This window comes from Rana temporaria, chromosome 2, assembly GCF_905171775.1.
Source record: "Rana temporaria chromosome 2, aRanTem1.1, whole genome shotgun sequence".
Lineage (NCBI taxonomy): Eukaryota > Metazoa > Chordata > Amphibia > Anura > Ranidae > Rana > Rana temporaria.
The window spans coordinates 221,461,995-221,478,186 of record NC_053490.1 but is presented as its reverse complement, the minus strand read 5'-3'; the positions used below and the strand labels follow the sequence as shown (position 1 = coordinate 221,478,186).

At 39.8% G+C, this 16,192-nt stretch overlaps 1 protein-coding gene across 1 annotated transcript in view; it reads right to left on the bottom strand.

The window, feature by feature from the left end:
• SH3RF3 (SH3 domain containing ring finger 3) overlaps positions 1–16,192 on the bottom strand; it is a 537,384-nt gene that overhangs the window by 188,080 nt on the left and 333,112 nt on the right. The window contains exon 3 of the mRNA XM_040336482.1: positions 14,169–14,264. Within this exon, the coding sequence (XP_040192416.1) occupies positions 14,169–14,264 (96 nt within the window). The remainder of the gene's footprint in view (positions 1–14,168; positions 14,265–16,192) is intronic.

Here is a 16,192-nt window from a genome sequence, read left to right as displayed (position 1 = left end):
TAACATATACACTTATACAGTATTTACTCAGTTAACGTTCTATTGTATAGATGTCTTCCTCGGACGACAACATTCACAGGCCATCAGCTTTCCTATACCCCTATTCCCTTCTCCATATCTTTCTCTTTCCCCTTTTCTATTGCTCCTTTATTCATCGGTTTCTCTTCCCTTCTTACATTTTATATCCTGTAAATAGGACTGCCTGCTCTCAATTGATTTTTGCTCATATATTGTTGAATACGGTGGTTTGTCACCTGTTCTGCGATTTATGCCTACTTAATGTCGATTGTACCACATGCTAATATCGCATTTCTTACTTTGTATTCCCCACTCACCCTGTACTTTGATGTACTGTTTGACTTTTTGTATTTGCCATCTGTTTGCAATAATAAAAAAAAACAAAAAAACAAGACCACAAATTTATCCCAAAGTCACAATTTTCCCCACAATACAGCTCCATGCTCAGAAAAAATTTACAATGGTTTAAAGGTGAAGAGGTTTTCCCTTTTCATGAGGAAATAATGGAAGAAAACCATTAAACAATATGTGTTTTCTAGTTCGTTTTCTCACAGTGTCATCAAATGGAAGAAAAATATAAAAATGTTTCACTGGACGTACTAGATGTCATTGCAAATTGCCTTTGTCATTGAGCTGTTAGTTAGAAAATAACAGTAAATGCAGAGTTTATTAGTACTAGTGTACTGCATGTCTATGATTTGAACTTCAGTTTCTGTTTAATAAAATCTACACTGAAGATAACTAGGATTTTAATTGACTCTTATGTCCCAGAAGTTTTAAAGATTGTCAGCATGCAGTAACATACCAACATCTAAAAAGACGGAGAGTGTTCCCATACTTTTCTGTTTATTTTATGAATTTTTGTGCAGGTTTATAAAGAAAGAACACACTGCTCAATTAGGGTTGCTTAATAAAAGGGCTTCCGGTGGGTTAATTGGTCCACTTTTGCTCAAAGCAATTAACAACCAAATCCTACTTTAATGAAGTCTTTATTTGCACTATTGTTCAGTACTCATTGGAATCAAAGCTCTAGAGTAATTAAGTAGTAGCAAAAGTATCCTGGGTACTAGAAGTGAAGAATATTTCCATTACCATATACATTCTGGGAAGGAATGATTTATCATCAACAAATATATTCCATGCTTGCTATAGGAAAGTAGAAACAGTCCGGAAGTAAGAACCTGTAAAACATATTTTTTATTTCTCACATGAGTGTATCTCCACATATTTTAATGTCATACTACTACATCTGTGAAAGCTTTGGCTTCTTTTGAAATATTATGTTCTAACCTAGCTGGTAAGAAGTAGACAATATCAAATATTTTGTGATATCTGGCTTATTCTGACTAGAGTGTGGGGATATATTGATTGTTTAAGTGATGTTCTATTAACAAAATAGAGCAAAGGACATCACTTAAACCAGCTTTTATGGTCAATAGTAATTTGTCACAAAAAGGGTACATGCATTTACTAGGGGGCCCACAACTGCCAATAAAATGATATACAGTATCTCACAAAAGTGAGTACACCCATCTTATTTTTGTAAACATTTTATTATATCTTTCCATGTGGCAACACTGAAGAAATTACACTTTGCTACAATGTAAAGTAGTGAGTGTACAGCTTGTATAACAGTGACAATTTACTATCTCCTCAAAATAACTCAACACACAGTCATTGATGTCTAAACCGCTGGCAACAAAAGTGAGTACACCCCTAAGTGAAAATGTCCAAATTGGGCCAAATGTGTCAATATTTTGTGTGGCCACCATTATTTTCCAGCCTTATCCCTCTTGGACATGGAGTTCACCAGAGCTTCACAGGTTGCCACGGGAGTTCTCTTCCACTTCTCCATGATGGCATTACTGAGCTGGGGAATGTTAGAGACCTTCCACTCCTCCACCTTCCGTTTGAGGATGCCCCACAGATGCTCAATAGAGTTTAGGTCTAGAGACATGCTTGGCCAGTCCATCACCTTTACCCTCAGCTTCTTTAGCAAGGCAGTGGTCATCTTGGAGGTGTGTTTGGGGTAGTTATCATGTTGGAATACTGCCCTACGATCCAGGCTCTGAAGGGAGGGGATCATGCTCTGCTTCAGTATGTCACAGTACATGTTGGCATTCATGGTTCCCTCAATGAACTCTATCTCCCCAGACCATGACACTCTAACCACCATGCTTGACTGTAGGCAAGACACACTTGTCTTTGTACTCCTCACCTGGTTGCTGCCATACACGCTTGACCCTATCTGAACCAAATACATTTGTCTTGGCCTCAGGACACGCTTCCTTGTGCATCATCTTTAGAAGATGCTTCCTTCTGGGATGGAAGCCATGTAGACCAATTTGATGCAGTGTGCGGAGTATGATCTGAGCACTGCAAGGCTGACCCCCCACCCATTCAACCTCTGTTGCAATGCAGGCAGGACCCATACATCTATTTCCCAAAGACAACCTCTGGACATGACGCTGAGCCTGTGCACCCAACTTCTTTGGTCGACCTGTTCTGAGTGGAACCTGTCCTGTTAAACCACTGTATGGTGTTGGCCACCATGCTGCAGCTCAGTTTCAGGGTTTTGGCAATCTTATTATAGCCAAGGCCATCTTTATGTAGGGCAATAATTCTTTTTTTCAGATCCTCAGAGAATTCTTTGCTATGAGGTACAACGTTGAACTTCCAGTGACCAGTATGAGAGAGTGATAACACCAAATTTAACACACCTGCTCCCCATTCACACCTCAGACTTTGTAACACTAATGAGTCGCATGACACTGGGGAGAAAAAATTGCTAATTGGACCCAATTTCGACATTTTCACTTTTGTTGCCAGCAATTTAGACATTAATGGCTGTGTGTTGGGTTATTTTGAGGGGACAGAAAGTTTACACTGTTATACAAGCTGTACACTCACTACGTTACATTGTAGCAAAGTGGCATTTCTTCAGTGTTGTCACATGAAAAAAAATGTGAGGGGTGTACTTTCTTTTGGGAGATATTGTGTGTGTGTGTATATATATATATACAGTGAGGAAAATAAGTATTTGAACACCCTGCTATTTTGCAAGTTCTCCCACTTGGAAATCATGGAGGGGTCTGAAATTGTCATCGTAGGTGCATGTCCACTGTGAGAGACATAATCCAAAAAAAAAATTCCAGAAATCACAATTTATGATTTTTTAACTATTTATTTGTATGATACAGCTGCAAATAAGTATTTGAACACCTGTCTATCAGCTAGAATTCTGACCCTCAAAGACCTGTTAGTCTGCCTTTAAAATGTCCACCTCCACTCCATTTATTATCCTAAATTAGATGCACCTGTTTGAGGTCATTAGCTGCATAAAGACACCTGTCCACCCCATACAATCAGTAAGAATCCAACTACTAACATGGCCAAGACCAAAGAGCTGTCCAAAGACACTAGAGACAAAATTGTACACCTCCACAAGGCTGGAAAGGGCTACGGGGAAATTGCCAAGCAGCTTGGTGAAAAAAGGTCCACTGTTGGAGCAATCATTAGAAAATGGAAGAAGCTAAACATGACTGTCAATCTCCCTCGGACTGGGGCTCCATGCAAAATCTCACCTCGTGGGGTCTCAATGATCCTAAGAAAGGTGAGAAATCAGCCCAGGACTACACGGGAGGAGCTGGTCAATGACCTGAAAAGAGCTGGGACCACCGTTTCCAAGGTTACTGTTGGTAATACACTAAGACGTCATGGTTTGAAATCATGCATGGCACGGAAGGTTCCCCTGCTTAAACCAGCACATGTCAAGGCCCGTCTTAAGTTTGCCAATGACCATTTGGATGATCCAGAGGAGTCATGGGAGAAAGTCATGTGGTCAGATGAGACCAAAATAGAACTTTTTGGTCATAATTCCACTAACCGTGTTTGGAGGAAGAAGAATGATGAGTACCATCCCAAGAACACCATCCCTACTGTGAAGCATGGGGGTGGTAGCATCATGCTTTGGTTTTTTTTTTTCTGCACATGGGACAGGGCGACTGCACTGTATTAAAGAGAGGATGACCGGGGCCATGTATTGCGAGATTTTGGGCAACAACCTCCTTCCCTCAGTTAGAGCTTTGAAGATGGGTCGAGGCTGGGTCTTCCAACATGACAAGGACCCGAAGCACACAGCCAGGATAACCAAGGAGTGGCTCTGTAAGAAGCATATCAAGGTTCTGGCGTGGCCTAGCCAGTCTCCAGACCTAAACCCAATAGAGAATCTTTGGAGGGAGCTCAAACTCCGTGTTTCTCAGCGACAGCCCAGAAACCTGACTGATCTAGAGAAGATCTGTGTGGAGGAGTGGGCCAAAATCCCTCCTCCAGTGTGTGCAAACCTGGTGAAAAACTACAAGAAACGTTTGACCTCTGTAATTGCAAACAAAGGCTACTGTACCAAATATTAACATTGATTTTCTCAGGTGTTCAAATACTTATTTGCAGCTGTATCATACAAATAAATAGTTAAAAAAATCATACATTGTGATTTCTGGATTTTTTTTTTGATTATGTCTCTCACAGTGGACATGCACCTACGATAACAATTTCAGACCCCTCCATGATTTCCAAGTGGGAGAACTTGCAAAATAGCAGGGTGTTCAAATACTTATTTTCCTCACTGTATATATATATATATATACACATTTATATACATTATGCTGTATATATATATATATATATATTATATATATATATATATATATATATATATATATATATATATACACACACAAACTAAAATTTAACCTAGCCTAGAGAAAAAAAAAGAAATGCAATGCAATTCCTCCAAGAGAAACCATTGTTAAATTACGGACTTCAAATTAATTAGGCTCATACAATCTCATGGGTCCTATTTCACTGCTGCCTAGCACTCTGTGGGTTTTAAATTCTAAAATGTGCACTTGCAATCATAATCGTATTTGCAACCTGGACTTCCAAGGTTTATCTAGAGAAGAGGTCCACATAGCACAGCTTTAGTTATTTTCTTTAACTAAATGAGCTGCAGACCGTACTTGACAGGGATTTGAAATCCCCATGGCTTCTCCTCTTCTGACAGGACGGCCTACACAGTTCTGATTGGTCAGCGCCGCCCATGTGACAGCAGCGACCAATTACCATGCTCCTGAACAAACCTCCTGACGAGGTATGTTTTTGAGATTAAGCTATAGGGAATTTCTAAGCCCCAGGACAGTGAGGTGGCTTTACGAGGTCTCCTAGTGGGTTATCAATGCTCTCCAGGTCAGCGGGACTGGAGAGGATGAGAAGGGGGTCCTGTGTAAGTTCACCTTACATATTTTTCTGTAAAGGGGAACTTGCCCTTTTTAGGTAAAAGATGCCTCTCTACTTGTTCTCCCCCCACCCCTAGACACTTACAAGGCTCCTCTCAGCAATCCACTGCTGTTCCAGGTGCCGGACCGCTCCTCCACTTCCTGGTATCACAGGAAACTGTAAGCAGTGTGAGCCATAGGCTCCTGCTGCTGTCAGTCAAACTCCTGTGGGGAGGGTGCAGGGCATTGCTTAACGGTAAAATAGTTAAATAACCAAAGTGCCAAAGGAAACCAGATAATATAAATAAATAGTGGTATTACAAGAAATAGTTAACTGCAGTGATAAAATGTGCGGTGCAAATCAATAATAAAAAAAATTAACAAAAAAAATGCACTATATGCTATAACTATATATAGACCATAAACCAATAATGTGTAATGGCGACTTGAAAAATACACTACTATTGGAAAGTCCCAAGTATAGTGTTCGCCCCAGAAATGTATGCTGAAGAAACAGTCACAAAAAACGTTAAGGGCCAGATTCACAAAAGGGATACGACGGCGTATCTCCTGATACGCCGTCGTATCCCTGTTTCTATCTATGCGACTGATTCATAGAATCAGTTACGCATAGATATCCCTAAGATCCGACAGGTGTAATAGTTTTACACTGTCGGATCTTAGGATGCAGTACCGCGGCCGCCGCTGGGGGGAGTTTGCGTCGTAAACCAGCGTCGGGTATGCATTTTAGGAGTTACGGCGGATCCCCGACGGATTTTCGCGTTCGCTACGTCGCCGCTAGTCTAGTTTCCCGTCGCAAAGTTAGTCGTCGTTTTAGGTGCCCTAACTTTAGTCAGCAAACGTATTGCTGTCTAAAGTATGGCCGTCGTTCCCGCGTCGAAATTTTAAATTTAACGTCGTTTGCGTAACACGTTCGGGAATACGGAAGTACGCTACGCGTGTCGCCGTTCGAAAAAATTACGTCACGGCACGCAAAGCACGGCGGGAGTTAGGAAACGGAGCATGCGCAGTAGGTCCGGCGCGGGAGCGCGCCTAATTTAAATGGCACACGCCCATTTGAATTGGCCTGCCTTGCGCCGGAGGCCACGGCCGTAGTTTTCATCGCAAGTGCTTTGTGAATCAGGCACTTGCGATAAAAACTTGCGGCGGTGTAACATATCTACGATACGTTACGCCGCCACGATTCTACGTGAATCTGGCCCTTAAATCCCAAATAAAGTGCTTGTGCTCCAAACTTGAAAAATTCTGTGTTTCTTAAGTGCTCAGACATTGCTTAAAGGTGCTGTGTGTGTCTATAGATGTACACAGCCCAGCTCAGGAGTGCATTTACATGGGTGCCCACTTAACAATGCACTTTCTGAGGGGACACTTGGAAGAAGAAGGAGCAGAAATCACCGGAGGGACTGAAAAAGAGGAGGTAAGCGACCGTTCTGTGCAATACCACTAAACAGAGCAGGTAAGTATAACATTTTTTTTATTTTAAAGGAACAAAAATATATCCTTTATTATCATTTCAATTAAACCTATGGATGTAATCGGTATGTGTGGCAAGAAGGAACAAAACTCCATCACTGAAACCTACATGCAAAGAAACATTGTCCCGCATATCAAACCCTACTGCTAGTATCCCCTCTTTTGCATGGAATTTTTTCTTGTTTTATTGAACATGAATTGATTAAGAAGCTTGGAAAAAGATGTAAAACATTTTTTTTAAAAGATGACACACCGGGAAAAGCTGCCATTTTGCCTCTTCTGTCTATACAGTATGTACACGCCTATAGCACAAATGAGAATGGGACAACAATCAAGTGAAGTCATAGCAAGTGAAACTGGAGGGGCCTTGTTTATTGATATCTTTGGGTTGCTGCCTTCTGCTTTATTAAAGCAATTGCACCACTTTCCTATGACTTGCGAGGACAAGAAAAATTATTGAAAAGAAAAACTCTTACTTCACAGCAATAAAAATTGATACTAGTAAGAAGGAATGCTGGGTATCGTCTCCAAATTTCTAACAAGAGAAACCACTGAACATTAAACTGCAATTACCACGTCTGTCATGTCCAGCCTTAAATGTATTATCTGTGCTAAAAGAATCAAGTCTCGTGACACCTGAAATTGCCAGCAGTGCTCTCACTGACTGACAGTTATTACAGGCAATTCTAATTCTAGAGAGACAATGCAGAGGTAGAAATATCCTTGAAAGACTACAGCAACCATGCACCAGGGTCATTGTGCCTGAGGGTTTGTTTCACAATCTACAAGTGGTCTTTTTTTCCTCAACAACATACATGACAGTTTGGTGTATATTGAACAGAATGGATTTTCATCTGCTTTTTGATGAAATGGTAGTTTTAGTGATTAACACTAACTAAAGACATAGAGCATAGGAGACCCTGGGGCTGATTTGCTAAATGATTACAATGTCAGCTTCTTTTAATTCCCTGAAACTGGACAGGCTATTTAAAGGGAACAAAATCCATTATAAATTCATTACTCCTTTAGTAACCCTGTGAACCTCAGAAGCATGATGATTCATGAGACAGGAGAAAATATAAAAAGCTGAAAAAGTTATATTCAATAGAAAATGTTATTATACAAGTTGTCCTGATGTATCTCACTACTGAATTAATTTTAAAACAAATTAAATATTTACAAGGTACTATGTGAAAATGTAGAAAAAGTATTGATTTCAGATAATGAGAAAGAACTTTATATTTCAATGATACTGTAGCATATTTTAAATGCATTGACATTTAAATTTTTCACGATGATTAGATTTGCTGCTGGTTATACAAGGTATTTTGCAACTTTAAATGTATTGCTTGTGTAACTCCAGATTAAGCATAGAATAATAAATCCAACTAGCTACATACATTAAAAAAGATACCTGGTTACAAGATTTGGTGATAAATAATCTGTAGGAATGCCTACGTTCCTGTGGCTGCTGGTCTTGTATGAGCATCTTAGATGAAAATCCTGTTTCATTTTTAACCTGCAACTGATCTAAATATATCACACTGATACTGCTATTAGAATGATTTAACTGAGTTCATAAGCCAGTTATGATGTGGAGGTTACAGCAACCAAGAGCAACCAGATGTCGGTTTACTCTGGTCTTTAGAAAGAAGACCCATGACTGGTTTCCATGGGCTTAGGAATTTGTCTTAGGCCTCGTACACACGACCGAGGAACTCGACGGGCGAAACACATAGTTTTCCTTGTCGAGTTTCTTGTTAGGCTGTCGAGGAACTTGACAAGGCAAGTTTCTCCATTCCTGTCGAGGAAAAAGAAGACAAGGGCCCAGATTCAGAAAGGAGATACGACAGCGTATCTCCTGATACGCCGTCGTATCTCTGAGTCCGGCCGTCGTATCTATGCGCCTGATTCATAGAATCAGGTTACGCATAGATATCCCTAAGATCCGACAGGTGTAAGTGACTTACACCGACGGATATTAGGCTGCAATCTCACGCTGGCCGCTAGGTGGCGTTTCCGTTTGTATACGCGAGGAATATGCAAATGAGGAGTTACGCCGATTCAGAAACGAACGACCACCCGGCTTTTTTTTTTTTTACGTTTTTTGCGTTTGGCTTTTTCCGGCGTATAGTTACCCCTGCTATATGAGGGGTATGTGCGGCGTATCCTATGTTAAGTATGGCCGTCGTTCCCGTGCCAAGTTTTGAATTTTTTACGTCATTTGTGTAAGTCGTTCGCGAATATGGCTGGACGTAATTTACGTTCACGACGAAAGCATGACGAGTTGCCAACGTCATTTGGAGCATGCGCACTGGGATTCAGTCGTGGCCAGCGCGTTCGGCGCGGGGACGCGCATCATTTAAATGATACACGCCATTTGAATTTAAATTCCGCCGGGTGGATTTACGCTATGCCGCCACAACTTTACAGGCAAGTGCTTCCTGAATAAAGCACTTGCCTGAAAAACTTGCGTAAATGAGATAGGTTAAGCGGAACTAAAGATCCGCTCACCTATCTGAATCTAGCCCATGCTTTTTTTTTGGCTTGGCGGGATCCTCCACAGTTTCCTCGTCGAAAAATGTACACACAACCGGTTTCCTCGGCAAAAAAAAAATACCAGCAAGTTTCTTGCTGGTTTTTGCTGAGAAACTCGGTCGTGTGTACAAGGCCTGAGACTCACCAGCTAAATCCTACTGACTGTTAGGATATCATGGCTGACAGCATACTTCCATTCAACAGTGAACTCAACTGCATGCACTATGGCAAGCAAACAAAACTAAGTTTATTTATTATAATAAGTAATTTCTTAGAAACATCATAAGATGACTTTCTTTGTATAGTCTGTATTTAAATGAAATGTTGATCCAGTGACTTCAATTGTTTATGGGCTTGCTATACTAAAAAAAATACCAAAGAATTTCGCCTTATCATGTGTGAGGCGAAATCCTGTTTTTTTACATTGAAAAAAAAAAAGAAAAAGCTTACATATTCCCCTACCACCCTTTAGTAAATCAACCCCACTGACCCGAAACAAGTATTGTAATAGTTCCAACTTCACTCTGACTTCCCTAGCCGCACCCATTATATAGGTCAATGGGGTTGAGTTAACTTCATTGCAGTATCAACCTACATATTTTTTACATTAATGATTTTTGTTGGGTTTACAGAAAAAAATACAGCAAGAGGAATTCCATACGCACTATTAATGGACTGGATACATCACCAAATAACAAGATGAAAACATGTCTAGCATATCCATTGAACACATTAGCTGAAGTACAAGGTGGTGCTTACTGATGCAAAGGACTGATGTTGGGCTATAAATATGCCAAGATTCACATAAAAAAAAGAAAAAAACTGATTAAAATAATTTTTGCATGAAAGTTGAGTAAATGCTTTCTAATTAAGCTTTATCCTTTGATAAATATGAAGACAGATTTTTTTTCAGTGTTAAAAAATATTGTAATACATTTTTCAGCTAAAGAGCACAGGGTGTACATATACTGTATATCAGTATTATTATAAATACCTATGTGGAGTATAATTTCCTACAATGAGAATGGATTTTACAACAGCAGTATCGTAAAATGGAAGATGTACCATTACTGTTGTTGCAAAACCAATGCAATATACAATTGATGGAAATAAGTTTCAACTTTATTCTTTACTTTGTAAACACTGCATTATCATTCAACTTCTGTAAGAGTTTAAAACTTAATAACATACTTTTCATACTCTTTCTAGATGCCAATAAATAGGTGTAGATGAAAAGTAGTCATCGATTTTAAAACCAATGAGCCGGATTCAGATACATTGCAGTATCTGTCGGCGCGGCGTAACGTATCACATATACGGTACGCCCGCGTAACTTAGGGCACAAGTTCCATATGCAGAAAGAACTTGCGCCCTTAGTTACGGCGGCGTAACGTATGTGTGGCAGCATAAGCCCGCCTAATTTAAATGGGGATGATGTGGGCGTGTTTTATGTAAATTCACTGTGACCCCACGTTTTCGACGTATTTTATGAACGGCGCATGCGCCGTTCATGAAAAAATCCCAGTGCGCATGCTCGAAAATACGCCGCAAGTCGTCATTGCTTTAGGCGGGAACGACGTCCATACTTAACATTAGCTACGCCTCATATAGCAGGGGTCACTCTACGCCGGAAAAAGCCTAACGTAAACAACGTAAAAAAATGCGCCGGCCAGACGTACGTTTCTGAATCGGCGTATCTACCTAATTAGCATATTCATCGGGTAACTATACGGAAGCGCCACCTAGCGGCCAGCGTAAATATGCAGCCTAAGATACGACGATGTAAGACACTTACGCCGGTCGGATCTTAGGGAAATCTATGCGTAACTGATTCTCTGAATCAGTCGCATTGTTACGACCACGAACACTCAGAGATACGACGGCGTATCCGGAGATACGCCATCGTATCTCCTTTCTGAATCCGGGCCATTAACTTTAGTTTTAAGTTGTACCAACACATTGAAGCCTGTAAAGTGTGTATCTAACATCCAATAAACCTTTAACATTTTCGAGAAGGGGAATGAAATGTAATTTATAAGATCCAAAGGCTTATTAAAAATATATATATGTCTACATTTATGAGGGGTATTTATATACAAATCTCCTGCTTTGGATACATTTAAGGCCTTATGTCCACTAACGTTTTAAAAAACGGGCTGTAAAGCCAGTACTGACGCCAGGAAAAAAGTGGCATTAAAAACACGATTTTATCCACGTTTTGCATTCAATTCAATGCATGTTTAGCCTCGCTGGCTTTCAGCCGCGTTTCTCTGTCTCTATTCAAAATCAATGGTTTCCTATGGGAGTCCATTGATTAGAATAGAAGTCGCACCAGAAGTCGGATCATGAGGATCCGACTTGCGTTGTGACTTGTGTGCTGAGAATCTTGAGGGGGGAATCCAGCAAAAAAAAAAAAACTATTTGCGTGAGGTTCTCCCCCAAGACGATAGCAGAAAAAAAACTTAAATTTTACTTGACTCTAACATTTTATTCTCATCACATGCTTTGAGCTAATCATAAATAAACCATTTCTACTAACAGTAACACAGGTATATCATTTTTTTTTTTTTAATTTTATTAATTTTTTCACTCCCTGTTTATGGCCCGCAGTGGTTTAAAAATGTAAAGCAAATCATTTAAAAACTCTGTACTTCGGTAAATGTTTTGAAGCTTCTTTGTAGTTGTAAACTCGATTCCTACTATACTAATATATATGGAAGCACTTTAATATTTTTCATGGTATTAAGTAGGCGTGGCCCTCAGTAGATATAATCTGGCCCCTTTGAAGAATTCCATTCATTTTGACCCACTGTTACATTTGACATACCTACTATACGTCAAACCTAGCTTAACTGTAAACCCCTAACCCAATACCTATGAATAAATGAATCCTTGCAGAACCTCGCTTAGCTAGTCTAGTGACTGAGCTACTGGTCTTACGATCTTGAGATTTAACAGCACAGAAACCTTGATACAGAAAACTACCGATTGAAGAGAGGGTGTTCATCTTAAAAGTTAAGTAAGTATGAGTATAAGTATACGTATGTTGTCAAGCTTTGGCTATAACTTAAGCAGAAATTACTGCAATGATCTATTAAAGCAGATCACTCCTCATTAGCGTTTGTAAATTCTGAACACATTTTTGCATGAATATCCTGATGGAAAAGCCATGACAAGCAAATTATTTTCTTGTCCTCTAGCATCTTTCAAAACACAGTATGATACATTTTCTCTGATAATATGCTAGACCAATATATCCCAAAGATGGCTTGCAGCATCAGGTATGTGTGTATTGAATGGTGCACATTCCAAGAGCATAAAAAGTGCTAATATACAAGTAAATACAGGAATATTTGTTGTTCAAGCTTGGTTTAGGATGAATATGTATGCTGCAGAAGAATAAAAACATATGCTCCCTCTAACATAGTGTATTGCTTAAAGTATGCTGTCTGATTTAAGAGATTACATGCAATAGTAGCAGTATACAGATTCATCTGTCAGGCAAGGTGACCCCATATATTGAATTTGACTGTCATATATACTTTCACATCCTGTAAATTATTTGTTCTGAAATCAATAAAGGTTGGAATTTTATAGAGGATTCAAAAATGATAATTTTATCCTGTATAAAGCTAAGAGGTATTTTCTGTTTATACCATCCATACAAACCCCTATGGTGTTGTTACAGTCACCTGCAGTCCTGACAGCCTCAATGTATGCAGCTGACAACAATTCCAAATCAAATGGAACAGGGAGAACACCTAGCTTTTGCAGACACAGCACACCGATGACATGAAGAAGGGCAAGTGATATGTGTCACAATACTTCTCCTTGAATTCAGTACTTAAGCACACAGCCACTGGTCAAAAAAGTAAGGTAATGGAGGAGAGAGTTAGGAAACAGAATGTAGGGAGCGAAGAAACTCTTGGATATTCTGAGCTGTTTTTGTCTGAGGTGAATTTCTCACACTACCTCATAGAACAAATGGTCCTGTGATGTTTCTAATGAGTAATGGAAAAGTGTAAAGACTAATGGGTAGATCCTCGTACAACAGCGCATTGTTGCGCCGGGCGTAGCGTATCTAAGATACACTACGCTGCTGTAACTTACTTTGTTTTGTTTTGAATCCTCAACGAATTCACGCCGTAAGTTACGGCAGCGTAGTGTATCTCTTGCGGCGTAAGGGCGCGGAATTCAAATGGATGTAATGGGGGCGTGTTTTATGTTAATACGTCGTGACCCGATGTAAACAAAGTTTTTTTTTAACTGCGCATGCGCCGTCCCTGGGGGTATCCCAGTGCGCATGCTCGAAATTTAACCGGAACAAGCCAATGCTTACGACGGTGACGTCATTCTACGCAAACTCCTATTCGCGAACGACTTACGCAAACGACGTAAAAAATTAAAAATTGGACGCGGGAACGACGGCCATACTTAACATTGAGTACACCTCATAACAACAGCTTTAACTATACGCCGGAAAAAGCCGAACGCAAACGAAGGAAAAAAAGCGCCGACGTACATTTGTGGATCGCCGTAACTAGCTAATTTGCATACTCGAAAAATTGCAGAACCCAAATGCCGTTGTATCTTGTTTTGTGGATACAAAACAAAGATACGACGCGGGAAATTTAAAATTTTAAATCAGTAGATACGCCGGCGTAATCCTTTTGTGGATCTGCCCCTTAAGCAGCATTCATTTTTCTCTAGCTCCATACAATGCTCAAAATGTCATACTCTCATTCAATACTGGTATCCATGATTGAGTGTAAGCGTGTTTGTTCAGTCTGATTTTACTTGTCCCCAAACCAGAGGGATATACAGTAATAATGGTCATTCTCTTACCTCTACATAGAGAATGGGAAAAATGCCAATCTTGTCTCCCAACATTCCTTCTGCCCAGTTATCATCAACACGTCTAATCACAGTCAGAATTTCATCCTAGAAAAGATCAGAAAAAGTACAATTGTATGGATCACTCAAAGAGAATCTATCATCTTTTTTCTTTTATTATTATTTTTTTAGATATACATTTAGGGCCGGTTCACACCGTGAATTGCACAGGAACGTGCTGTGCGATTCACATGTTATCAGGGTTCAGTAGACATGTGCAATTCATTTAGTTACAAATCAAAATTCGGCCGAGATTTACATTATTCAGAGATTTGGATGTGTCCAAATCTCTGAATCACAATAATAACGACTTTCAATGAATCCAAAATAAATTATAAACGACACAATAAATGTGTCCATTTGTTTCATTCGGTTAACTTGATGCAATAGTTTGGGGCTTTGGTTAATGTTTGAAAAATCCAAAATAACGCGACGACATAAGAAATGACCTAAATTGATTGAGATCCATTCGCTTACATTTTGCATTAATATTTTCCATTATTATATGAAAAAAAAAAAAAAGCACTACGTGTGAAATGGAAACCTATTGCAATAAATACAGTAAGTATGAAAATACAAAATTGTCTGGGACTTTTCATGTAACCCCTTGACAAAATAGTTATAAAATAATTTTAAACATTTATTTACCGTATTTGCCGGTGTATAAGGCGACCAGGCGTAAAAGACGACCCCCTAATTTTACAGTTTAAGATTTTTTGCCTGTACTCACCGTATAAGACGACCCCCCTTCATAGGGTTACGATGCTTCATATTTATTCCTTCTGGAGCCATATTCTTCTTCATTCTTGCTGGGGCTGGAGCCAATCACGGCGAGCGATGTATTCTATTAATGAATACAAAGCCTGCTTGGATTGGCAGAAGCTGTAACATCATCAGCCCACGCCTCTCTGACTCTTAAAGCCAATTCGAGCAGGCTACTGTATGTAGCCTGCTCATAATGGCAGAGGTTGTTACTCCAATCCGAGCAGGCTCTGTATTCATTTAAATACATCACTCACGGGGATTGGCTAAGCAGTATATACTGTATGTAGACGAAGCTACAAACAGTATTACCAGACATCCAGCAGGCATCCGAGCAGCTGACCCGGCATATAAGACGACCCCTGCTTTTTGACCAGTTTTTTTAAGTGTAAAAGGTAGTCTTATACGCCAGCAAATACACTATTTAAAACATTATACAATTTTTTAAAAGAGGTTTGTTTTTTGAAAAACAAATTGGCAAACTGGTTGCAAACTGGTTGTCCAGTTGTCCTGGACTTGAGAGCTGTTTTTCCATTGCGAAATATCCCAAAAAAAGATGAATAAAATGTTGTAATATAATTCATTTTTGCATAAGATGGGAACGTATGAGAAAAATCACCTGTGTAATATTCCCTTATGGTTGATGATAGGTAGCCTGGGGGGCACGTAACTACTAGGCAATATTACATATATTCCCATTTTATGCAAACATGAATTCTAATTTAAAATGTCATTCACCTTTTTTCATGATTTTTTGCAATATGCTGAGTTTTAAGAAATTGTAAATGACGGGTGTTTTCTACAATATCACACTGTGATCTGCTGTTAAATATCAAATTCTTACTTACCTGAACCCGATCTTTCAAGTGACGGGGATGAGCACAACAGCTCCAGCCGGTGTCTGGGTTCTGATTGGATAGATTAAAAGCAGTGCAGCCATTTTCTTCTGCTGCTGTCAATCAAATCCAATGACTCAGCAGGAGGGGGGCGGGACAGAGTCCTGCTGTCTGTGTCAAAAGACACAGCAGCTGGACACGGGAGCGCAACCGCATGAGTGCCCCGGGGGACAGCGGCTCTCCAACCGGGCACTAGAAAAGAGGAGGAGCCAGGAGCACTGCCGAGGGACCCAAGGAAAGGAGGATTGGGACCACTCTGTGCAAAACCATCTGCACTGAGGAGGCAGGTATGACATGTTTGCTTTGTCTTTTTTTTTT